Below are 26,929 nucleotides of genomic sequence, written 5' to 3'. Positions count from 1 at the left end.
CTTCTGTTTCTTGTCTTTCTTTCTTTCTCTCTGTGTAACAACATTACTGGAGCCACCAGATCCTGACAGGAGGGGAGCAGGATCCAGGGGATCAGACCCAAGACTCCCAGAGTGGAGTTACCACGGTCCTACTACCCGACCCCCCCACAGCACCGGGACCCCCCCACAGTACCGGGACCCCCCCACAGCACCGGGACCCCCCCCACAGCACCGGGACCCCCCCACAGCACCAGGACCCCCCCACAGCACCGGGACCCCACCACAGCACCGGGACCCCCCCACAGCACCGGGACCCCCCCACAGCACCGGGACCCCCCCACAACGGCACGGCCCTTAAACTCCAGACTGAGATTGGTTCATCATCAGACCAACGCTCATCATAGACTTTTCTTAGTATTTGTACTTCTCTGGCCTGTCTGCCTCTCTCTCTCTCTCTCTCTCTCTCTCTCTCTCTCTCTTCTTTTCCTCTCTCTCTCCCTCTTCTATTCCTCTCTCTCCCTCTTCTATTCCTCTCTCTCTCTCTTCTTTTCCTCTCTCTCTCCCTCTTCTATTCCTCTCTCTCTCCCTCTTCTATTCCTCTCTCTCTCTCTCTTCTTTTCCTCTCTCTCTCCCTCTTCTATTCCTCTCTCTCCCTCTTCTATTCCTCTCTCTCCCTCTTCTATTCCTCTCTCTCTCCCTCTTCTATTCCTCTCTCTCTCTCTCTCTCTCTCTCTCTCTCCCTCTTCTATTCCTCTCTCTCTCCCTCTTCTATTCCGCTCTCTCTCTCCTCTATTCCTCTCTCTCTCCCTCTTCTATTCCTCTCTCTCTCCCTCTTCTATTCCTCTCTCTCCCCCTCTTCTATTCCTCTCTCTCTCCCTCTTCTATTCCTCTCTCTCTCCCTCTTCTATTCCTCTCTCTCTCTCCCTCTTCTATTCCTCTCTCTCTCCCTCTTCTATTCCTCTCTCTCTCCCTCTTCTATTCCTCTCTCTCTCTCCTCTATTCCTCTCTCTCTCCCTCTTCTATTCCTCTCTCTCTCCCTCTTCTATTCCTCTCTCTCTCTCTTCTATTCCTCTCTCTCTCTCTCTTCTATTCCTCTCTCTCTCTCTTTCTCTCTCTCTCTCTCCCTCTTCTATTCCTCTCTCTCTCTCTTCTATTCCTCTCTCTCTCTCTCTTCTATTCCTCTCTCTCTCTCTCTCTCTCTTTCTCCCTCTTTTATTCCTCTCTCTCTCTCTTCTATTCCTCTCTCTCTCTCTCTTCTATTCCTCTCTCTCTCTCTCTCTCTCTCTCTCTCTCTCTCTCTCTCTCTCTCTCTCTCTCTTCTATTCCCCTCTCTCTCTCCCTCTTCTATTCCTCTCTCTCTCTCTTCTATTCCTCTCTCTCTCTCTCTCTCTCTCTCTCTCTCTCTCTCTCTCTCTCTTCTATTCCTCTCTCTCTCTCTTCTATTCCCCTCTCTCTCTCTCTTCTATTCCTCTCTCTCTCCCTCTTCTATTCCTCTCTCTCTCTCCTCTATTCCTCTCTCTCCCTCTTCTATTCCTCTCTCTCTCCCTCTTCTATTCCTCTCTCTCCCTCTTCTATTCCTCTCTTTCTCCCTCTTCTATTCCTCTCTCTCCCTCTTCTATTCCTCTCTCTCTCCCTCTTCTATTCCTCTCTCTCCCTCTTCTATTGCTCTCTCTCTCTCTCTCTCTCTCTCTCTCTTCTATTCCTCTCTCTCTCCCTCTTGTATTCCTCTCTCTCCCTCTTCTATTCCTCTCTCTCCCTCTTCTATTCATCTCTCTCTCTCTCTTCTATTCCTCTCTCTCTCCCTCTTCTATTCATCTCTCTCTCTCTCTTCTATTCCTCTCTCTCTCCCTCTTCTATCCCTCTCTCTCCCTCTTCTATTCCTCTCTCTCCCTCTTCTATTCCTCTCTCTCTCTCTCTCTCTCTCTCTCTCTCTCTCTCTCTCTCTCTCTCTTCTATTCCTCTCTCTCCCTCTTCTATTCCTCTCTCTCCCTCTTCTATTCATCTCTCTCTCCCTCTTCTATTCCTCTCTCTCTCTCTCTTCTATTCCTCTCTCTCTCTCTCTTCTATTCCTCTCTCTCTCCCTCTTCTATTCCTCTCTCCCTCTCTCTCTTCTATTCCTCTCTCTCTCTCTTCTATTCCTCTCTCTCCCTCTTCTATTCCTCTCTCCCTCCCTCTTCTATTCCTCTCTCTCTCCCTCTTCTATTCCTCTCTCTCTCTCTCTATTCTATTCCTCTCTCTCTCCCTCTTCTATTCCTCTCTCTCTCTCCCTCTTCTATTCCTCTCTCTCTCCCTCTTCATATTTCTCTCTCTCTCCCTCTTCTATTCCTCTCTCTCTCTTCTATTCCTCTCTCTCTCTCCCTCTTCTATTCCTCTCTCTCTCTCCCTCTTCTATTCCTCTCTCTCTCTCTCTTCTATTCCTCTCTCTCTCTTCTATTCCTCTCTCTCTCCCTCTTCTATTCCTCTCTCTCTCTCCCTCTTCTATTCCTCTCTCTCTCCCTCTTCTATTCCTCTCTCTCCCTCTTCTATTCCTCTCTCTCTCCCTCTTCTATTCCTCTCTCTCCCCCTCTTCTATTCCTCTCTCTCTCTCTTCTATTCCTCTCTCTCCCTCTTCTATTCCTCTCTCTCTCCCTCTTCTATTCCTCTCTCTCTCTCTTCTATTCCTCTCTCTCTCCCTCTTCTATTCCTCTCTCTCTCTCTCTTCTATTCCTCTCTCTCCCTCTTCTATTCCTCTCTCTCTCTCTTCTATTCCTCTCTCTCTCTCTCTTCTATTCCTCTCTCTCTCCCTCTTCTATTCCTCTCTCTCTCTCTCTCTTCTATTCCTCTCTCTCTCCCTCTTCTATTCCTCTCTCTCTCTCTCTTCTATTCCTCTCTCTCTCTCCCTCTTCTATTCCTCTCTCTCCCTCTTCTATTCCTCTCTCTCTCCCTCTTCTATTCCTCTCTCTCTCTCTCTTCTATTCCTCTCTCTCCCTCTTATATTCCTCTCTCTCTCTCCCTCTTCTATTCCTCTCTCTCCCTCTTCTATTCCTCTCTCTCTCCCTCTTCTATTCCTCTCTCTCCCTGTCCTATCCCATGTACTTCTCCCCCCAACCGGTCAAGGCGGATGCCCCCCCCCCCCCCCCCCCCCTTCCAGAGTCTAGGCTCCGCCCCCTTTCTTCCTGAAGAGGGACTTCTTATGAACTGTTCTTCCTGAGAGGGAGTTCTTCCTGGTTTCCTCTGTTGCTTGTTCCATCTGCTGCTCTGGAAGGTTTAGTTGGGTTCTGTTGTTCTCTATCATTGTAAGAGGTTCTGGAAGGTTTAGTTGGGTTCTGTTGTTCTCTATCATTGTAAGAGGTTCTGGAAGGTTTAGTTGGGTTCTGTTGTTCTCTATCATTGTAAGAGGTTCTGGAAGGTTTAGTTGGGTTCTGTTGTTCTCTATCATTGTAAGAGGTTCTGGAAGGTTTAGTTGGGTTCTGTTGTTCTCTATCATTGTAAGAGGTTCTGGAAGGTTTAGTTGGGTTCTGTTGTTCTCTATCATTGTAAGAGGTTCTGGAAGGTTTAGTTGGGTTCTGTTGTTCTCTATCATTGTAAGAGGTTCTGAGATGTTTGTTGATGTGATTTAGAGCTTTACAAATAAAACTGAATTGGATCATTTTCAGATTAAATTTTTTCAAATAATGCCTCTTCATTTGACACTGAAGTTTCATGTCAAAGATTTAGAAACGTTTAAGTACATGCAGTTAAAAAAAAACTGGGTCAAAGAGAACTGTGTTCTTGAGAATGACGTTCTAATAAAGATGAAGACACTTTTAGAACAGAGTCAGAAGAAAAATACATTTATAAGTGTTCTTTATAATTCTCTTATATTGCCAAAATCAATGATGATAAATGAGCGATGAAGGATTGCTTACAACTTACAAACAAAGCCACAACCAACGAAAACCTTTATTATAGAATATTAAAGAATGTATTATAGTAGGGATCAAATTCCTAAGTTTGATCCGTCATCCCCCTCCATTGTATAAAATGGTGGAGCAACAACTCCCTCATCCACTCTTTTTGGTACTGTTGAAAAGTACAGGAAACATGGTCTGACATGGAGAGATGGCTCGCTAATATCTGTAAGCAGAGAGTTGTATTTAAACCAAATATCCCTTTGGTAAAAATATCTATTGCTTCTTCAGCACTGCATTAGGATTGTCTGTGTTTTACACCTGCTAAGCTGAGCGTTAAAATAACAGTCGCCAACAATGCAGGAATGTCTGATCCAGACTCCAGTTTACCATGTAACCAAACTAGACAAGCATAAATGAGATAGTTGAGTAAAAAGAACTGCTGATATGTACTCTGTGTGAACTCTGTGTAAACAAACATATTATGCATGCTGACCATATCAAAACAATGTATTAAAACTCAGTGTTTTTTAAAAATTGGGAAGCACCCTTGAGCGATTATAACTGGAGGGGCTTCCCAACCAGACCACATAAGAACCCGGTTATTTCCAGACTATGGTTGATTGTTCAAAAATAAAATGTGACGTGCTTGAGAGCCGAAAGGAGGACTTTCAGAATGGTATAGAAGCATTGGAACAAGAGCGAGTGTCTTAGTGTGCTGATCGGCTTTTAGCAATAAAACTCTACTTTGCATCCTGATGCCATCTCCCTGTCTGTTTTGTACTTGAGAACTAGCTGAGTACCAGTACAGTTAGGACATTAGAACTATATGCTTGTCTACAGATCGGGCCCAAGGCTGCATTCCGATAAAATTTCACGACAACAGCAAATAATATTCTCTCTCCATATAAGAAGCTATTATTCCAAAATTGGAAAAACAAGCATGCTCCACGAATAGATAAATGGAAAAAATGTATGAAATTGTCATGCCCTCCACTTCTTAAACCTAATTTGGTCCGTTGGCACCATCTGGTGGCCTCCCTGCGTCATTGGCCTGACCTCACCTCCAATCACCTCAACTGCTTCCAGCTGCGACGGGGACTGACCTCCCCACCTGCACCTCTACATAAACACCGGCTGACCACTAACCGCTGCCAAACCCTAAACCTACCTCATTCTGACCCTCCTCGTCGCTGGAATCCCTCCTGCCTCCTGCCTGGAACAACGATCCCCTCTACTCTCCCCACTCCTGTGCCAGACTCCTCCGTCCGTCCTCTTTGGCTGCGCTTCGTTTTGCGTTAGTTCTCTATGTTGTTAGTTTAGCCCCCCAGAGAGCGCTTAGTGGCTTTTACTTTCCCAGTAACTTTTCCGTCAGGAAACTCCTGACGGAAAAGTTGTCTGTCTGTCTGTCTGTCTGTCTGTCTGTCTGTCTGTCTGTCTTCTACTCCTCCTCACAAACTGCCACCCACTCCTGTTTTTTTTGTTTTTTTTTTCCAGATCATTCAAAATCAAACCCATTTCCATGACATGCTCCGACACTGCCAGATAACCTGTCACGTTTCACGCGTGTGTGTGTGTGTGTGTGTGTGTGTGTGTGTGTGTGTGTGTGTGTGTGTGTGTGTGTGTGTGTGTGTGTGTGTGTGTGTGTGTGTGTGTGTGTGTGTGTGTGTGTGTGTGTGTGTGTGTGTGTGTGTGTGTGTGTCGGACGGAGGAGGAGGCTCACCTGAACCCGATAATTGAGGCCAGTATATAGGAACCGGGTTTCCAGGCTCTCATCACTAGATCGTCACGTTTCCCCCCGCGGTACTTTGAGCCTTTTGTATGACCGTTTGTTTTTTCGTATTCTAAGATACTTGGAGTAATCTGTTTTCTACTCTCCGGTGCAGTCCCGGTGTGCTCCGTTCTGTCCTGCTCGGGAGATGGCGTCCCGGTGACGTCAACCTCCGCCTCCACGCCACTCTCCAAGGATAGAGAGAGAGATCACCTGAATAAACTCTGTTTCTAAACTTAACTTCCTGGTCCTGTCGGCACCTGGATCCTCCACACACCTAGCATGACATAACCGTCCTTATTCAGAATTGAATGAGTAATAATTAGAAGATGGCTCCAGACTTTACTGAGTTCCAGCCGTTTGGTGGTGGATCCCGGGCCCTGATGCGGAACCTCCTGGTGGAACCTCTTGGTGGAAAAGGCCTATGTGATGTTCCGGGTGATCTGGATGTTCTTGATTATCTGGATGTTCCTGACATTTTCCATGTTCTAGTGTTTTGGATAATACGGATGTTCTGACTGTCTGAATGTTCTGGAATTTCTAAATGTTCAGAATGTTTTGGATGATAGTTGGAGATGTTCTGGATGATCTGGGTGTTCTAGATGGATGTTCTGTGTGTACTGGGTGCACACAATGTGTACCCAGTACACACAGAACATCCTTTCATCCTTTTCATCCATTCAGAACATCAGCCTTCTTGATTATAACTGGTTTATAAAGACATAAACTGACACAGATCATAAGGCATGCCCGGTTTATTGAAGTACTCAGTCAGCAATAATCACACTTCACAATCACCCTCTAAAAACAAATGAACTTTTAACGCATTATTTTATCTGTGACATTTACTTAACGCAATGCTGTATTCCAGAACCTAAAGTAATGCATGTTTTCATTTATTGTATGATCAACATGAATAATATCTATCTACAGAGTTCAGAATCATTGATTCATTCGCACCTTCATGCAGTTTCCCCCGACACCTCACCTGCTTTTCACACATACTGAACATATGGTTGTTACCAGGCATTAGTGCCTGATTAAATAATCACAAGAAGAAGATGAAGATGAAGAAGATGATGAAGATGGATGGATGGATGGATGGATGGATGGATGGATGGTCTTCATTGATTATCACCACATGTCCAGCTTCTCCACAGTGAAACAGGAGAAAATGCATTGCCTCTGTTACTTCTGATGATGGAGGGACTTTGAACAGAGGATGTATTTTCAGGATGTTAAAGTCCGTCTGGGTCAGTTAGATGAAATGTGTATTACTTTGAACAGCATTAGTTTCATTGTAACTTTCTTAAAATGTCTCTAAATTAGATGAACAATATATGTTAGAAGACCTGCACCACCTATATGTAGAAATGCTTTTATGCAGTTTATATTTGATAGGATCAATTTAATTCTTCACTATGGTAAACCTGTCTGTTCTCAAAAGGACCTCTTCTGATGAACAGCACTGAGATGAAAGCTGCTGCTCTTGATGAGTGCAGTAGGTGGGACGACTGTTCATGCAGCCTCATGAGCTCCATATGTTCTCATGACCGTTACATGTTCTTTGCCATCACCAGCATCCTCAGAGGGAGAATAGCCTCCACCCATTCTCCATCAGCTTGCAGCATCCTCCTCCACAGAGCAGCTTCATCTGGGCTTGAATCCATCCAAGTCACCTCCACTCCATAACTCTTACCTGAAAACACACACACACACACACACACACACACACACACACACACACACACACACACACACACACACACACACACACACACACACACACACACACACACACACACACACACACACACACACACACACACACTCTAGTTAAACAAAATGTGTGTGTGTGCAGTCTGTGATATCTATTGTTTATTTTGAGAACTGAGGAGAGCTCACAGAACAGCAGTGTAAACAAGTAATTTTTTTAAATTTAAGAAATACATCAAATACTCAGGTAATGCCACTTAGACAAGAGTGGAAATTACAGTTACTCACATTACACAACTTAATATGGAAGTGTGTTAGGGTCACTGAAGAAAACAAAATTTGGAGGTAAAAAAAATAAGAAAAACTCTTTAGAAAGAAAAGTCGAAAATCAACGTCAAGATTTTGTTTTTGTTCGGAGGTGAAAAAAGCACAAGGTATTTTGGAAGTGCAGGAATAACTATGAGGTGGGAGCTTGTAGGGGAAGAAGGAGCACCTGGAATGTATTTTGTGTAGAAGAAGACTGAAGACATATGATGTATGTACAGTATATTTAAACCACATGAAACTATAGTAACTTGCATTCTGAAATATATTAAACTTGTATGTGCTTGCATATGTTTTTTAAAAATCCCAGTGTGTTCGGGTCAGTGGGAAACAAGTCCAAATGGCTCTTTGAGTGTTGAAGGTTGCCGACCCCTGACCTCGCACCACACCTGGCCCAGGATGACATACCTGATTGGTACCACGACAATGCAGAAAAATCCCATTAAATCACATAATTCTGAAGTGCATGAGGTTTTTTTTTTCTTTAACCTCCTTTTTTTTTTTTTTTTTAAATCCCATATGCCGGATGAGGCCGTGAGACCAGATGCACGCTTCCCTCAGTGCAGATTGACAGACGATTTGTTGACCCGCAGTTATAACATTGCTGCCTGTATGGGACGTCTGGGTAATTCGCTGTCACACCTGGTACTGGCTCTGTCACGTACCTTGCAGTCCCTTCGGCCCAGTCCCTCAGTGATGCTTCACTGCAGACATTTGGATTTATGAGCAGGGAGTTGGGCAGGCTGATGTCAATGATAACGTTAACACGTCGCCAGGTCTGGCTGGCATAGTCCCCTCTATCCGAGTCATGCTGCAGAACACTACGTTCTCTTCTGGCGGCATTGCAGGCCTTGGAGTGTAGCCTGCAGGTTGGCCAAGTGAGGCAGCAGTTTGCCAGTCTGCGCCAGGCAGCCACTGCCCCTCCTCGGCAGGGACATTTGGCAGCAGCGGGGGCAGCTCACCCACGACTGTCCGCTCACCCAACCTGGCAGTCCAGGGGCCCGCAGGTCACGGTGACGGGTATTCGGCAACACTGTGCAGCAGTGCGTCCATATGCCCAGGGGCCTAGGGGTTCTGGACCAAGTCGCCGCCCCCCCAGGGTCCCTAGAGGCAAGGGGGTGGAACCTGAACCTCAGGGGCTGGTCGTCGGACGCTTTTCCCAGGACCAACTCCACAGCTGGGAAGAGCAGACCACAGACCCTTGGGTGGTGTCCACGCTATCCAAGGGTTATACGTTACAGTTCCGACGCCGGCCCCCTACCTTCAGCAGGATCAAACGCACTGTGGTCAGAGATCCCATGAAGTCCCTCGTCCTAAGTCACGAGGTGGGTACCCTTCTCTGAAAGGGTACCATCGAGCGAGTAAACCGGAGGTTTACCTCAGCGGGTTTTACTCCAATTACTTTCTGGTGCCCAAGAAAGAAGGCGGATTTCGCCCAGTCCTGGATCTAAGGGGGCTGGACCGGTTTCTCAACGTTCTCCCCTTCCATATGCTGTGAGTGGCAGACGTTCTTCAAACTGTCTCAGCAGGAGACTGGTTAGTGACAGTGGATCTGAAAGACTCGTACTTTCACATTCCCATTGCCCCTGATCACAGACAGTTCCTTCGTTTTATGTTCATGGACAAGGGTAATCAGTTCAGGGTTCTGCCGTTTGGGCTCTCCCTGGCCCCACGTATATTTACCCGATGTGTGGCAGCTGCTCTGTCACCGTTACAGGCCAGCGGAGTAACGATACTCCCCTATCTGGACGATTGGCTTGTCATTTCCCAACACGGGAGCAGGCGTTGAGGGACACTGCGACTCTCCTCGCTCACGTGGGCAAGCTGGGCCTCAAAGTGAATTATGCCAAGAGCAACCTCGCACCCGGCCAGGTTGGGAGGTATTTAGGGCTGGTGCTGGATTCCTCATTAATGCAAGCTTCCCTCTCCCCAGAGCGGGTCTCCACCATCTTGGGCCTTCTACGGCAGTATGGCAGTCCAGGACTGTCAGGGGCCTGTGGAGTACCCAGCAGAAGCAACAGCACATAAATGTGTTGGAACTTCAGGTGGTATTTCTGGCGCTCAGGAATTTTTTTCGTGTTCTAAAAGATTGGCATGTTCTCATCCGGTCCGGTCGGACAATACCTCAGCCGTGTACCACATCAACCACCAGGGCGGGACCAGATCTCTGGCATGTCTGCTGGTGGCGCACCGGCTCCTCACGATGGCTTCCCCCAACTTCCTGAGCATCCGGGCAATGTATGTTCCTGGTCTCGGGAACACTGCCGTGGATCTCCGCTCCCGTCAGAAGCCTCCAACCGGTGAGTGGAGACTTCATCCAGAGGTGGGGACCATGATATGGGGCACGTTTGGCCGAGCAGCAGTGGACCTCATCATTGCTGTTGTGCCCTGTGTGGGCGCTTAAGGCATACATGGAGGCGACGGCTATCCTGCGAACAACAGACAGTCTTTGCGTCTGCCATGGGGGCTGTAGAAGGGGACGGCGCTTTCTAAACAGAGACTGTCTCACTGGGTAGTGGAGGTCATTCAGCATCCCTATCGTGCACTGAGCATCCCGGTGCCTCAGGCCATAAAGAGCCACTCTACTAGAGGCAAGGCTGCATCATGGGCCGCCTTGAGGGGCGTTCCCCTGCAGGACATCTGAGCTGCAGCGGCCTGGTCCTCATCCTGGAACTTTGGACGTTTCTATAGGGTGAATGTTGCTGGTGTCCAGCCTGTGGCAGTGGCTGTACTGTCCACAGCTCCAGGCCTTGAATAGGTGAGGATTCTTCGTGACCTTTTTGGAACAAGTCATGAAGGTCTGGAAGGATGAAATAGAACGAGAGTTACCAATATAACTACGGTTCTATGAATCCTGGAAGACCGCCAGAGCGTCCTGTCACTCAGTATCCTCGTGTCCTCGCGAGAAGGTTTTGACAGGAACAGCTCACCTGATGACGCCGGTAGATATAGACTCTCCGGGTCATCCGGGGGTCACGGGTGACTTTGTTGATATATTTACTCGACCTGCGTGAGATGGAACATCCAGTTCTTAAAGTCTTCCAGGATTCATAGAACCGTAGTTACATACGTAACTTTCGATTTAGCCAATGAAAGATTTACTATTGCAACACATCATCAGTAGGGTGAAATTAACCTGTCTCACTATGGTCTAAAGAAGGTGATGTTCCCTATTAGTTTGGTGATTCCTGCTTCATAATGATCGGAAGAGCCGGCATCAAAAGATCAATAAGCGACATCACTATGACCTTCTGGCAACTTTTCTGACACGTCCTGCTTAAAACCCAAAAGTCAAACGGATTGGGAGGCCCCGCTTCCACGGTCTGTATTCACACTAAAAATCAAGATCAAGCGAAAGAAAAAAAAATCATTATGCTGAAAAAAAATAGCGATTCAAGAAAAGAATGATGAGGTCATCCTTCTAAATGGCTGCTGAGACGGTTTCTTTTCAGGGTAATCAGAGGCTGAAGGTGCTGTCTCAATTGTTTTCTTTATACTGAAGCTGATTTTATGATTTAAAGGAGACATATCATGCTTTTAAATCCTTCCTTTTTACATATAAATCATACAGTTGTGGTCTATATAAAGCGGAACTGCAATGCTTGGGTCTGAATTCCTCATTATTAGAGCTCCACAGGCCCCTTTTCTACCCCTTTTCTGATGTGCTTCTGAGAGCAACTCGTTTTGGGGCGGTCTCTTCATACCCCGCCTCCTCTCCAGGTTGCAGAGGTGACACTCGGTTCAACGTCACCCTGTTCGGCCATCTTTGTAGTTTGATAGAACAGATACAATTATCTAGCGGCGCAGAAACTTTATATTCACACATTATTTACAAAATGTCAACAAGGGAAGATTTGTCCATCCAGCCATACATGTTGGAGCCAGAGTCGGACCCGGCGGAGCCAGATGAAAATGACCATGATGCAGCTGCAGAACAACGTCTTCATATGGATGTAACGCAATGGTGTGTTACTATATTTACACTAACTTCTCCATCCATGCCCACTACTACAATACTGCCTGTATTACAACGACTATTTAACACAGAAGTTACATTATAATCTAAAACGAGCACACAGCGCTAACATATGAAGACGGTGCAACTGCTAATGCTAACAAAACAATGACAGGGACGTCTTATCATCACACTTTTTAGCGTTATATACAGCTGACCGAAGTGCTCTGTTCGTCGTCTCCATAGATAGAAGGAACTGACCGCTCAATCAGACCAAGTCTTTCGGCAAATCCTTCTTTATACTGGCGGAGGTTGCTGAAGCAGTCGTCCTTAAAGTGATTCGCGCACACAAAAATGACCTTACCCACAGATGTGGGTACATTTCTGTGAAAAATAAAACTCAACCAGGCACTTGGAAAAGGTTCTGATGCTGGGAGACGGTGTAACGAAGCTTGTGGGTTACTACATCCAACAACCGAACATTTCGACTTATCCTCTCGTAACTTAGGTTGGACTACAAAATCGCAGCGAGAAACAAAAATGGCGGATTGCTCGAAGTGTCGATGTCCTAATTTGGCAGTTCCGCTGAGAATACTGTGACGTCATTGTTCAAAAAACGTAATAGAGAATAGAAAAATCGAAACGGATCGCAAAATATGACCAAAACAGAATATAAAGATATCAACGGAGCACCTGAAGAGACTACTTTGAACTTTTCTGTACTTCTAAACACTCTAAATATACAACAACATGCATTTAAGGGCTAAAAAAGTGGATTTAGCATGATATGTCCCCTTTAAATCAATCTCCGTGACATTACAACAGATTCACAAATAAAAATATTGAACACAATTTTACAGTTTTCTACTCCTCTCAGTTTTTTTAAATTGGGATTTTATTATAATAAAAAGAGGTCAAATGTCGTGAAGACAAAAAACGTCCCCTTGATCCCCAGATTCCTCCGGCTGCCCACTATGAAAGAGACATTTCCACTGTGTTCTTTGCTCCCAATAAAGGCTTTCCCATACTTTCCGCATTGCGTGTTTGCAGACAGCACATGCAGTTCCATTCATACATTTCAGGGTTCACGTCGGCACGCTTTTCATAATGAAGCATAATGATCCCAAAAATATTTCCACTTGTGGTCGCAGGCATTCTTTTCCTTTCCTAAAATTGTTTGTTGTTTATATTACATGCCAAGAGTTCTGAGCCATCTGGCTGTCAAAGTATTCTTTTAAATTGGGATTACACACATGGGGGTACAGGTGGAGTTCCGTAGGCTCAGTAGGCATCCATTGTTGTCGTTTGCTGCTCTGGCGCAACGTCCACGCAGTCGCAAAACTTGGGCTGCCTGCAGCAGACTGCAGAGGGGTCTGCACGCAGCAGACTGCAGAGGGGTCTGCACGCAATAGACTGCAGAGGGGTCTGCACGCAGCAGACTGCAGAGGGGTCTGCACGCAGCAGACTGCAGAGGGGTCTGCACGCAGCAGACTGCAGAGGGGTCTGCACGCAGCAGACTGCAGAGGGGTCTGCACGCAATAGACTGCAGAGGGGTCTGCACGCAGCAGACTGCAGAGGGGTCTGCACGCAATAGACTGCAGAGGGGTCTGCACGCAGTAGACTGCAGAGGGGTCTGCACGCAATAGACTGCAGAGGGGTCTGCCTGCAGTAGACTGCAGAGGGGTCTGCAGACCCTTGCGCACAGAGGTGCATGACGGTATTTCTGTCACCCTGCAGACACGCACATGAGAAAAGTATGAATTGGCGTTAAGATCTGACCCATCATGTGCTTCATCTCTGCCTGAGAGGAGAATAGCAGACTAACAGAAATGTGCATCATTGCATTATCATATACTGCATTATATATTATTGTAATAGTACCGTTATATAATAAACTGTATATTAACATACTGTACAGAATGCACAGCATCACGGCCGCCTGCAGGGGGAACCAGAAAACCGAAGAGACTGAGAGAGAACCAGAAACAATCAGAGGGAATCAGAGAGAAACAAGTACCCTCACCTGTGCCCAGTCCAAGTCTCAGACCACCAATATAGTGGTTGTTTAGTCTGTCATGGTCCCACACTGTGATCTCTGCACAGGCCTCTCTCAGGTCCTCTGGTCTGAAGCCATCGTACACCATGGTGTGGTTAAACATGGGGCTGGCGGTCCTCTTCACCACCCGAGTCTTCTGTCGGCTCTTCCTGCTGGTGTCAGGAAGGACAGCACTGCAAGCAGGACCAGATAATGATCATTATTATTAGTGTTGTGGTGATGGTGGTGGTGGTGTGGTGGTGGTGGTGGTGGTGGTGGTGGTGGTGGTGTGGTGGTGGTGGTGGTGTGGTGGTGTGCAAAAACATTAACTACACATGCTAGGAGCAGTGAGCTGCCACAGGGCAGTACCAAGTTGCTGGTTAAGGATCAAGGGTCACCACACACACACACACACACACACACACACACACACACACACACACACACACACACACACACACACACACACACACACACACACACACACACACACACACACACACACACACACACACAAGGAAAATGTTTTTACCCAAATTGTACCGAAAGAAAGTGAGAACAGATTTACTTTTTGAAATTTGTATTTTCTTTTTCAAGGTTTGCATGTTCTCCCTGTGCATGTCTGGTTTCTTCCCACACTAGAAAACCTGAGTTTGATGTTAGTTGGTGTCTGTCTGTCTGTCTGTCTGTCTGTCTGTCTGTCTGTCTGCCTGCCTGCCTGCCTGCCTGTCTGTCTGTCTGTCTGTCTGTCTGTCTGTCTGTCTGTCTGTCTGTCTGTCTGCCTGCCTGCCTGTCTGTCTGTCTGTCTGTCTGTCTGTCTGTCTGTCTGTCTGTCTGCCTGCCTGCCTGCCTGCCTGTCTGTCTGTCTGTCTGTCTGTCTGTCTGTCTGTCTGTCTGCCTGCCTGTCTGTCTGTCTGTCTGTCTGTCTGTCTGTCTGTCTGTCTGTCTGTCTGTCCTGTTCACCTGTCAAGGCTGTAAATTCACTCACACATGATAAGAACATGGAAACTCAACACAGAAAAACTTGAATAGGGACTGGAACCAGGGAAATCCTCACTAGAGAAGAGAGAGTAACCACTACTATAATAATAGATGAAAAATAATAATAAAACTGTTGCAAACGGCCTGAATTATCCCTCTGCAGGTAGAGCTGAAAATAACCTGAAGGTTATTGCACAAAAGTAGGATAAAGACATCCAGGATAAGGGAGCAGACAAGGCTTGACTGAGCCTGCTCGGCGCTTTCCTGGATTAATTGGTTGCACGTTTGACGAGCCAGTATGAAGAGATTTGGCTTGATCAAGCCAGATTTGGATGTTTGGGATAAGTGTGCATTCACGCCATTCTTAAGAAGTGCACGGAATCGATCACAGAATCAATGGAACAATGGATAATGGACCTGCATCTTCATTCACTGCTGCGGAGCAACAAGATGGGGAACTAAAAGCCGGCATATGCCAAAAAGGAAAGACGAGTGGAGGGTAAAAGCCTGGCAGACCAGAGCGGACCGGCTTAATGCATAAGTAGCCCAAAGATGCAGATTAATAAAATGTACAGGAACTGTCATCATTACAGTTAAAGGATGTTGATGACTTTTCAAGTCCACTAATCAGTAGGTGTTTTTGTTTTAATATGGCCCATGTAAGTACATGTTACTCAGGTTATGTAAAGTATAAATAAGTTCAAAGAAATGATCTATTCTGTGTCATCTATTGAATCCATTTATCCCATGTTGTGTTCTGTTTCAGCTATCATTCTTCATAAAGAACTAACTTGGCAACAGGTGAAAACCAAATACAATTAAAATTGCAAGCAGCCTTGATCGGGACCTCACACTCTGGCCTGTGGCCCACCGGGGTTGGCCTAATCATGGCCTTTGGCCCATTTAAATATTGATTAAATATACATTTTGAAGGTTTTAACAAAAAAATACTTGTGTGGGGGATTTTATGATGAAAGCCAACTAACCTCTAATTGAGCTAATCCCTAAAAATCATTTTAATAAATATGGCCTTTTATTTTGAAAATAAATTGGGGGCTTATTTTGAAAGCCAGCTCACCCCTAGCCTAGCTAAACACTTAATATCCAGTTTGAAGTCAAAGTTGTAATTTTTGATGAACAAGGATTTTTATTTTGAAGGAGTTTCAAGCTTTTATTTGGAAAGTCAAGCGGGTGCATGCAGGTGAAGTGGTCACAGTTTGATGGACATGGTTTTGGTATCTTGGTGTGAATGACGCCACACTGATGGATGCAGCTGCAGGTAGTGATGTCATCATAGTGGGACAGAGGATGGATTTTATCTACATATTTTGGAAACAACTCCTCAGAGTCCACAGTTTTCGGGCAAATATTTTCATCAAATGATCATTTGTTGAGAGGAAAATTTGTCGTCTTTCAGTCTGTGTGGGTTTCAAAGCTGTTAGACGTAAACTTTAGACACTAGGAGGCGCTGTTTGATGCAGACGCACCATTTTGCTCCATCAGACTCAATGATTTATGTAGCTTGAAATCGCAGGAACAAAAACAATGACAGCATTGTTCTCTGTCCTCAAAAAGCTCATGTTTTATGGAATGTTCCCCTCATGTGTGACATCGTCTTGTTCTGCAGGTTCTGATCAGCTGGCTCTGTCGCTCAGAGTCACAGTTTAACCACAGTCGCCACTTGTTCAGGTATTCTATCACAGCTGTTTTTAAGGAGACATTTTGGTTTCCCATGTATTTGAATGAGAGAAGGAAGGCGGCGGGATTCGCCGTTCAGAACTTTGACGGCTAATAAAAACGAAATCGCTCGACTAATCAAAAAGTTGAATGGAATTATTGAGCGGGAGAGTCTCCTCTGTCATTTAATAGTATTTTGAAGCCAATACGATATTCGCCCTCAGAGGAGATAGCGTTTGCGTGTAACCTTTTTTGGGTAAAAATTTTATTTTGAAAGGCTAATTGCAGACTTCCTGCTGGATTTAGGTCAGGGGTATTGGCACATGATTTTTCGGTCTTGGTGAGATGAACAATTCAGTTTTGGTTTGATCTCCCTACGACATCACTGCAGGTCAAGGTGGCCATTTTAGTGTTTCTAGGTGGTGCTAGAGAGCACGTTTTGGCACTCTGTGGGTTCTTTTTTTACATTTTCTTTAATTTCTTGCCAGTCTTGATGAGTGTGCCAAATTTGGTTTTTGAGTGTGTTTAGGGTGTCAAATTTGGTCTCAAAGAGGAGTCAGGAGTGGAAAAAAGAATAATAAGAAACATACCAAGCAAATACAATAGGGTCCTGGCCTTTCGGGCTCAATCCCGAATAATAAGAAAGATTCCAGATACAAAGGGCCAGGACCCAGATTAGGGTCCTGGCCCTTTGTGCTGCTCCCTAATTAAAGCTGCAACAGCCTGGATCGGGACCTCGCACTCTAGACTCTGGACCGTCGGGGTCGACCCAAACGCAGCACAAACAGCAGGGTTTCCAGCAGTAACGTAGGACAAACCATTGGGACTATTTTCACTGAGAGTAGAGGGCAGCTTCACGGAGGTGTGAATGGCGTGCTGAGCGGCTTTTCATTGTTTTGTCAGTCCCAACGGCGACCTGGTATTTTAAAACGGTGACGTCTGGCGGCAGAGCGACCGGCGCGCTGTACAACCATTGTACGTTGCTGTGTTGCTTTGCGGTGTTTTGAGTAACAGCGGATATTTTGTCATGAAAAGTTGGATAGCACAGTGCTACTACGTTAGCCTGCTTGCTGGCTGCAAACGGTGGAATGGATTTACTGGCTCATTCCTCCGCGTCTCATTGAACTCATCATTGAACTCATCGTTCCTCCGCTCTGTAAGAAATATCTTATGACACTGAAGCAAACAGTCAAACTCTTAAATCAAAACCAGTTTCTGAAGCAGATGTTGTAAAGCTCATAAATACTATGAAATATACCAAAGCAAAAGATTCTCATGGTTTTGACTTTGAACTCCTTAAAGCTCATAAAAAGGCCCTGTCATGTCCAATTACCCATTTAATTAATTTGCCTGTTAAGCACTCTATTGTACCATATACATGGATGGTGGCCACAGTTACCTCTATTGTTAAGGCAGGCGATAAAAGTAATATGAATAATTACAGACCAATTAGTATACTGCCAGTATTTTCAAAGGTTCTGGAGAATTGGGTTGCAAAGCAGTTAACTGAACCTTTAATGTGTGGCCAAGCTCCTCTGCATCCACTCCAGTGAGGGAATCCCCCAGCTTCCAGTGGGACAGTTTACCCACTACAGTGAGGGAATCCCCCAGCTTCCAGTGGAACAGTTTACCCACTACAGTGAGGGAATCCCCCAGCTTCTACTGGAACAGTTTACCCACTACAGTCAGGGAATCCCCCAGCTTCTACTGGAACAGTTTACCCACTACAGTCAGGGAATCCCCCAGCTTCTACTGGAACAGTTTACCCACTTCAGTGAGGGGATCCCCCAGCTTTAATACTGAGTGGCTCAGGTCAACCCAGACTTGTGAACATAATTGATTAAATTATTATAATACACCTTAGGGCTCTGTGCAATGCACTGCATCACTTTAAATAAGTTATTTCCTTTTTAGAAGATAATGGAAATTAGCCTATGGCTATAATCTGACATATTTACATGTTACATGTTCATATATGCACGGTCCCTATTTACATAAATAAATAAATAAATAAATAAATAAATGAATGAATGAATGAATGAATGAATGAATGAATGAATGAATGAATGAATGAATGAATGAATGAATGAATGAATGAATAAATAAATAAATAAATAAATGAAAATGAGACCCTACACCATTTCACATTTTGCAGCCAGCGTGCGGAGCAGCCTGCGGGGAAACACTTGTGGAGTCATTTCAGCAACAGTAAAGCACAGGTGATCCGTGAATTACGTTGGTATCGGAACCCGATACTGGATGGGATTGGCCTCATCCAGTATTGGGATCGGAACCCGATACCAATACTGGATGGGATTGGCCTCATCCAGTATCGGGATCGGAACCCGATACCAATACTGGATCGGAACCCAATCCCAATACTGGATGGGATTGGCCTCATCCAGTATCGGGATCGGGATTGGAACCCGATACCAATACTGGATCGAAACCCGATCCCAATACTGGATCGAAACCCGATCCCAATACTGGATGGGATTGGCCTCATCCAGTATCGGTATCAGGATCTGAACCCGATCCCAATACTGGATGGGATTGGCCTCATCCCGAGACAAGAGGCTTCACTCTATTGAATTATTCTCACAGGAATATTCTTCCATGTTGGACTCAGGAAAAGGGACAATAGCTTCTGTTATGTAAACATGGACCCAAGTGACCTGAGAACTTTGAGAAAATGCCTCTGGAGTCCCCCTTGTGGAGGGGAGGATAACTGTCCTCCACTGTGATTGGGCTGGAGAGGACAGGAAGTGGGTCAGAGGTCACATGGACTGGTCTCTACAAGAAGTGTCCGCCTTTGTTGATGAAAGTGTCTGTACGTGTGAAAACTCTTTCTTTCCACAGCTCTTAAGTGTTGGGGGCCGGAGACCTGTATGGACTACCTGGTCGTGAGAAGGTTTCTTGTTAATAAATACTTGTGTAAACTATAAGTATCTCAGGTCTGTTGTCCTTAGCCCACCACAGGTTTGGAACATGCAGGAACTCCCTTCATTCCTCCATGAGACCAATGCGCTGTGGTGCTGAGGCCAATCCATGGAGTGAAGCCTCTTATCATCCAGCCTGTTTGGACGGGAGAGATGAGGAACATAAACACTGCGTGTTTGTTATTGAATTCATTTAATTTAATTTACTGTGCAATTAATTGATTTATTGATTATCCTCCCAGGCCTATGTGGCAGTATTTTAAATTCACATCAGCAGAGACTAAACAATTACTATAATATTATAACTCTTCAAAAACTGATAGAACCAAACATGGGAAGCACTGAACTGGGTAAACACTTGTGCCACTTTCCAGAACTTTTTAATGTGTGTCAGTCAGATTGTATACTGCATTAAATTGATTCATACTTCATAAGAACAGATCGGAGGGCAGGCTTACGTGATGCACCTACGAGTTCCACAGCTTCTTCACGGAGTATGAACTCTCCTTTTTTTTCCCAGCAGCTGGCTGACGTCACAGCCGAACTTTTCTTCTTGTTGGTCTGGGTTCTTATGGGAGTATGCACAAGTCTGTCTGTGTACCTAGAAGTTGGTCCCTCAGAGAACTGAGAGGAACCAGTCTGCTCAGCAGCATGTTCACATTACTCTTTTTCTTCAACTTGCTCAGATTTGTAAAGATGTTTATTTTAATGTGAAGATTTCTATGAGGTATTCCTACTTATTTGCACAAATGTAAAGGGACATGTAAGGAGTTAACATATTTATAATTTATTTTACTGAACCAGCCCACTCAAGGTCAGATCAGGCTGGATGAGGCTCCTGATATAATTCTCTGTTTATCAGTTTGATAGTGAACAGTGCGGTCCATGAATATGACATTTCACAGGTTTCATACCACTTCACAAAAGGGTCGATGATGATTCCTCTTACTGGAGGCAGATTCTTACAGTCTTTAATCCAGATCTGCACTTCACCGGCCTCCATCCTCTGAGTCCTCTTACCTGTAGAAGCAATAAGGTAAGAGAGATCACATTCACCCCATCACTATCAGTGACCTTTGACCTTTGACCTGTCACTATGACAGTCACTACTAGAACAATCACCCTCCTATCAGACAGTGGAGATTTAACACACCACTGCTCAAGGATCCAGACTTCCTCACATTCTTTAAAAAACAATGGACAATCTTTTTAGAAACAAATGACCTGCCTGGTGTCTCTCCCTGTGTCCTCTGGGAGGCGCTAGACCTGCCTGGTGTCTCTCCCTGTGTCCTCTGGGAGGCACTAGACCTGCCTGGTGTCTCTCCCTGTGTCCTTTGGGAGGCACTAGACCTGCCTGGTGTCTCTCCCTGTGTCTCTCCCTGTGTCCTCTGGGAGGCGCTAGACCTGCCTGGTGTCTCTCCCTGTGTCCTCTGGGAGGCGCTAGAGTCTTCATGAGAGGCAAAATCATTTCTTACTCCTCATTCAAGACCAAAGAGGACAAAATATAAAGATAAAATCAAAGCCATGGAGACAGCTCATGCTGCCTCCCAGGACGACCGCTTATTGGTTAAGTGAAAGAAATTAAAAATACACTTGAATAAAATAATTCATAAAACACAATTTCAACTGAGGAGATTACCCTTGGAGAACTTTGAACATGGCAATACATCCAGCAAATTCGTAGCTGATCAATTAAAATGAATTAAAGAAAAATGTACAATCTCCTCAGTTAAAACTCAAAATGGTAAAATCACTTTTGACCCTCAATAAATAAACAAGTACAGTTGACCTCCCAAAAATAAAAAGACGAAAAGACCCAAGGCCTGAGAAGCTTCCATCTCAGTAGAACTGCATGAAACTCTCCAGCACATGCCTGCTGGTAAAGCTCCAGGACCTGATGGTAAAGCTCCAAGACCTGACGGTAAAGCTCCAGGACCTGACGGTAAAGCTCCAGGACCTGACGGTAAAGCTCCAGGATCTGACGGTAAAGCTCCAGGACCTGACGGTAAAGCTCCAGGACCTGACGGTAAAGCCCGAGGACCTGACGGTAAAGCTCCAGGACCTGACGGTAAAGCTCCAAGACCTGACGGTAAAGCTCCAGGACCTGACGGTAAAGCTCCAGGACCTGACGGTAAAGCTCCAGGACCTGACGGTAAAGCCCCAGGACCTGACGGATACCCTACTGAATTTTTACAAAGAATTCTGGTCTTTACTCTCTACAACTTTTTTTAGAATGATTGCGGAGATTAAGGAACCTTCATCTCTCCCCCCCACATATGAACTGAGCAAATATTACTCTTCTTTTAAAACCGGATAAAGACCCCACACTCCCATCGCCCAATATCACTAATTAGTAGAGCGCTGGCAAGCCGACTGGAAAAAAATCACACCCCACATCATACACCCTGATCAAACTGGGTTCATTAAAGGACGACACTCCACTAACAATACACGGAGAATCACTAATCTTATAGACCATAAAGGAAGAAATAGGTGTTATGAGTTATCAACGCACTAGCTTGCATACCAGTATAATCAGCTTGTCTCACTTCTGCTCAGAACTGTTAATAACACGACCATATATGGGAGAGTGATCCGGTGTGTGAGGCAGAACAGTTGAACTGTTGAGTTTTAGGAATAGCAGACCATTGACCTTGGTTCCCAGGCAGATAACGCCATGCTGGAGAGGGAGTGAGGGAATCTTCGCTAGTGGAAAGCCAACTGGAGGACACTCCCTATTTCACTTCTGGGGAGAGGAGCAACAATCAAAACGATGGTCCTGCCTAAAATGAACTCCATCTTCTCAATGATCCCAACAAAACCACCAAAAAGCTGCTTTAACACTCTGGATTCTCACGTCTCAACATTCTGATGGAAAAACAAACCATCAGGTAGAAGTTTAAAAACACTCCAGAACACCAAGGACCAAGGTGGCTTAGAACTCCCAAACTTTATACTCATTATCTGGCCAATAAAGTACTTTATGTAGTAAAATGGATGAATCAGAAACCCATAGATGAAGGCTGGCTAGACATTGAGAAAACCTTGTGTGAAGATCTCCAGACCAGAGATCTTCCCTTCTTCAGTCCTTCATCAAAGAACCCAGCTGCTTTAAAAGCATCAATAGAACCAGGTCTCTGACAGCTTGCTGGGAGGTTCTTCACCCCCTCTGGAACAATCCTGACATCCTGCAAAGAAAGAAACCAAGAAACTTCCCAAGATGGCAAAATAAAGGAAGAAGAACCTTAGAAGAACTTTCCTCCAGTAACTCTTTGGTTCCATTGAATGAGCTAATAGAACCATCTGCTATCAGTCAGAACAAGTATCTGGAACCTCTTCAGCTTAAGACAATAATACAAACTAAGTTCAAACTAGAACAGATTAACCTGAACTGACCTCAGACAGTGACAAATCTCCTGAAGATCTCAGCTCCTAAACCTCTTTCTAAAATCATCTCAATCCTGTCAGGTTCAAATATCTCAATATCCGTTCAACCTCCAGATGGGAAGAAGATCTCAACATCAACAGACCCAACGTTTTGGTCAGAAATCTGTACAAATACATTCAAAATGAGCAAAAACCCCAATATACAGCTCATACAATACAAGGTCCTTCATAGAGTTCATTACACAGGACAAAGGATGTTCAAGATGGGGCTCACTCCCACTAACATATGTTCAAACTGCACAGGTGATCTCCCCGATACCTATTTACACGCACTTTGGCTGTGTACGCCAGTCCAAACCTTCTGGCAAAAGATTTGTGAAGATTTATCGTTATGCCTGGGCCCCCCTATTCCAGTCTCACCTTCACTTTGCTTGTTAGGAGATCTCACAGAAATTAAAAGAGAAAAAAATGAGTCCTGCTGCTCCTGGTTTCCCTAAGCGTCGCAAAAAAGGCGATCCTCATGAACTGGAAATCCAAAAGTAATCTGAATATAAAGTTATTTAAAAACTTACTTCTAGACCACATCACATTGGAGAGAATGTCTGCTTGTAGGAAAAATCATTTGACACAATTTGAGTCCACATGGTCTCCAATAATTAAATACACCATGTAGCCCTGTGGGGGGGGGGTAGTGGCTCCACCCCGGGGCTCTGGGGACCATCAGTGGTTGGGGCGTCGTGGCTTTGGTGGTTGGCAGCTCTGCGGGCTCGGGGGGGGCCTAGCGTCTATGCTGGGGGGCTGCGGCCTGGCCTGGGGAGTCCTGGCGGGTGTGTGTGGGGGGGGCTCTGCTCTGGGCCGGGGGTGCACCCACTGGGGTGGGGTGGGGGGGCTGGGCGTCAGGCCCCGGCTGGGCTGTCGGCTGGGGGGGGTTGGGGGCGGGGCGTCCGGGCCCTGGGGGTGCGGGGCCTCCCCCTTTCCGGTGGGGGTGCCCGCTGCGGCACTGGGGGTGGGTGCTCCCTCTGGCCCCCTCCCTCGGTGGGGAGGGTTGGCCCCTGCTGCCGCGCTCCGGGTCTGCCTCGCTCCCGGATTGGGGGGAGCGGGGGACGGGGGGGCTCCGGGTTCTGGATGGACGGTTGACTGAGAGTGACCTCCAGGGCCTGGTGTGTGTGTGTGTGTGTGTGTGTGTGTGTGTGTGTGTGTGTGTGTGCGCGAATGAGGGGGGGGTGCCCTAGCCACTCGCCTCCGGCTGGGCTCGCACTGGGCCCTGCGGGTCTTAGACTCTACTGTCTGGCCGTTGGGTGGGGTGGGGGCTCCCTGCCCGGGTCCCCTTACGGCGCCTTGTCGGGGGGGGGCGGGGCTCCCCGGGTCCTAGGCCGGCCGCTCGGGGGTGGGGTGGGGCAGCGCGGGGGGTCCAGCTGGGCCAAGGTCCTAGCGACGGGGGGACCTCCTCCCTCAGAACCCTCCCTGCCTTACCTCACCTTATATTACGCCACAATAGGGAACAGTGGGGCGGTGCCTAGGTGGGGGGTCCGGGCTACTTAACTGCGGTCTGGGTCCTCCCCCGACTTTGCACCACCCACAATTTTAACCACACTTAGTCACGCAGGGTCTTGAGGGGGTAAGCCGCTTTCGGGGTTCTGCCGCTTGTCAGCGGTAGAACGCCCGGGCCCCGCTACCCCCCAATTTTAAACCGCACCATAGACACACACATTGCACCCACCTCTTCAAAACACAAAGACACACCCTTACATACATCCAACACACATATAGGGCAGGGGAAGGGCGGGAGACGTGGCTCTCCCCAGCACCTCCCGCTGGGGTCCCGCCCCGGCCCGAGGTGAGTGCGGCTGGAATGCGGGGGGCGCGCTCCCTCGGGCGCGCCGCTCGTGGGGGGGCTGGAGTGCGGTGCTCCTTCCCCATTTGCTGTTGGATTGGTGGAGGTTGGGATATCGCGGTGGCCGGGTGGGGGCCCGGCCGGCGGCCTGGGGGGCGAGAGTCATTAACCCCCCCCCCCCGAGTGTGTAAATGTGTAAGTGTGTGAGCATCTGAGTCTGAGTCTGTGTCTGTGTCTGTGTCGGGGGTGGGTGTCTGTGGGGGTGTGGGTGGGGGTGTGGGTTTATCAATCAAGATCGGGGGGGAGAATCATGGGGCGGGTGGGATATGAGGCTCCTGGGGGTGTAGAGTTGACTGTCCCCCGACCGGGGCCGGCACGGGCCTTCGCTTTCCTGGGTCTGGGGGCGGGGCTGGTCCGGGGCGCGGCGGCTGGGGCCGTCTTTGCCTTGCCGGATTGGGGGGGGGACGGTGGGTGGGCCGGCTCCCGGGGGTGCGGCGGGACTTGCCGCCGGGGTTGGGGGGGCTCTCGGCCCGCTCTGCCCGGCCTTTTCTCGGCTTGGCGGCTTGGGTCGGGGCCTGGGGCCCTGTGCCCTTTATCCTTCTCTTGTGGGCCCCTCTTTCCTGGGGGGGATTCCTCTCTGCATTCTCCGTCGGGTGCTTTTTGGGCGGGGGCGTGGCTCTCTGGGGTGGTTCGCTGGGGTCTCCCCGGGCCTGGGGGGCTGCCGTCCGCCGGGGTGGCGGTGTCCGGGCCCGATGGTCTCGGACCCCGGGGTCTCGCCACGGGTCCCCCCACAGCAGTTCCGGCCACACCCAGTGGACAAACCACACACACACACACACACACACACACACACACACACACACACACACACACACACACACACACACACACACACACACACACTCCTCATGAAAGGTGCTTCTGAAGTTGCTTGTTCTCTGTCATTTGCTCAAACTCTCAAAATCATGTTCCTCTTTTGTTGTCACCTCTTTGTTAATTCATGTTCCTGCTTCACGTTCCTGTCTAGATAGAGCTGCTCAGGCTGGTTAATCTAGAAAATCATGTTACTGTCTAGATAGAGCTGCTCAGGCTGGTTAATCTAGAAAATCATGTTCCTGTCTAGATAGAGCTGCTCAGGCTGGTTAATCTAGAAAATCATGTTACTGTCTAGATAGAGCTGCTCAGGCTGGTTAATCTAGAAAATCATGTTACTGTCTAGATAGAGCTGCTACATAATACATTATTTTGGATAATTTATTCATTTTTTTTCCCTTTTTAAGTAAGTACTCAATTACTTTAGGAGTTGTTAATGAGTAAATGACCGTTTACGTCCATTAATAATTTCAATTTTTCATAAATTACTTCCAGTGATTTATTACTTTCAGTAATCTATTATTTACAGTAATTTAATGCTAATAACCAACCATAAATCCCAACAGTGTGAAGCCTTGCACTTAAAGGAAGAAACCAGTGTTATGAGTGATCAACACATTAGTTTGTATAGCAGTATAATCTGTTTGTATCTCTTCTGTTTAGAACTGTTATATATATGTAAGAACCATTTGGTGTGTGAGGCAGAATAATTGAACTATTGAGTCTTAGGAATAAGCAGACAACTGACCTTGGTTCACAGGCAGATAACGCCATGCTGGAAATGGGGAGTTAGGGACTGTTAGAAGAAAACCAGCAGGAGAAGGTCGTAAATCAAGAAGTCGCTAGTTTAAAGCCGGGAAGAGGTAAAGCCTGGTACCATTATAAGATCACAAATCTTCCCGGGACAGAACAATAGAGATGTGTTCAGCTTCGGTAAAAACAACTCTGACATCATCCACATCATATATGTGGAGGGAGGGGTGAAAGAAAATGCTTATAAACCAATGTTTTTGGAGACTCTGCGCGCTTTCACTCTGATGCCTGGTCCTTCCGGACGGTCTGAGGGTTGAGCCCGAGATCTCGCTGTAACCCATGTATTTTGCCTGAACGTAATTATCAATAAACGTATTGTGAACAATATCTTTCTGTTCCTTCATCAATTTAAAGAACACACTAATGACTGCATTTCCTTCACACTCCAGGTTGAGACAAATGTCAAAGCCGACATCCTGACCATCTGAAGGATGTAGGTTGTGATATCAAAAACTTCTCGGGATAGAACAATATGTGTTCAGTTTCAGTAAAAACAACATGTGGCATCCACACCATATGTGCAGGGAGGGGTGAAAGAAATGCTTATAAACCAATGTTTTTGGGCACTCGGCGCTCATCATCATCGAAGCCTGATCCTCCCGGACAGACTGGTGCTTCAGCCCGAGATCTCCTTTTATTCTATGTATTCTGCCTGAAGGTAATTATCAGTATAACTGTGTGATTGATTCCACTCTTGTTTCCTCATCAATTTAAAAGAACACATTAACTTCAACCACTGCACTAACAATACATGTAGGTTATTTAATCTTATAGAC

The 26,929-nt window shown here is 46.6% G+C and overlaps 1 protein-coding gene across 1 annotated transcript in view; it reads right to left on the bottom strand.

Annotated features, from left to right (window-relative positions):
- Nucleotides 1-6,357: 6,357 nt before the first annotated feature.
- Nucleotides 6,358-26,929, bottom strand: part of LOC308121391 (uncharacterized protein) — a 119,834-nt gene continuing 99,262 nt past the window's right edge. The window contains exons 17-19 of the mRNA XM_080482601.1: nt 20,161-20,266; nt 13,638-13,843; nt 6,358-7,318 (exon numbers count right to left, since the gene is read on the bottom strand). Of these exons, the coding sequence (XP_080338727.1) occupies nt 7,176-7,318; nt 13,638-13,843; nt 20,161-20,266 (455 nt within the window). The 3' untranslated portion in view covers nt 6,358-7,175. The remainder of the gene's footprint in view (nt 7,319-13,637; nt 13,844-20,160; nt 20,267-26,929) is intronic.

The sequence above is a fragment of the Lipophrys pholis genome (genome assembly GCF_963383615.2).
Source record: "Lipophrys pholis genome assembly, chromosome: 16".
NCBI classification, from domain to species: domain Eukaryota; kingdom Metazoa; phylum Chordata; class Actinopteri; order Blenniiformes; family Blenniidae; genus Lipophrys; species Lipophrys pholis.
This window is presented reverse-complemented; position numbering and strand designations above follow the sequence as displayed.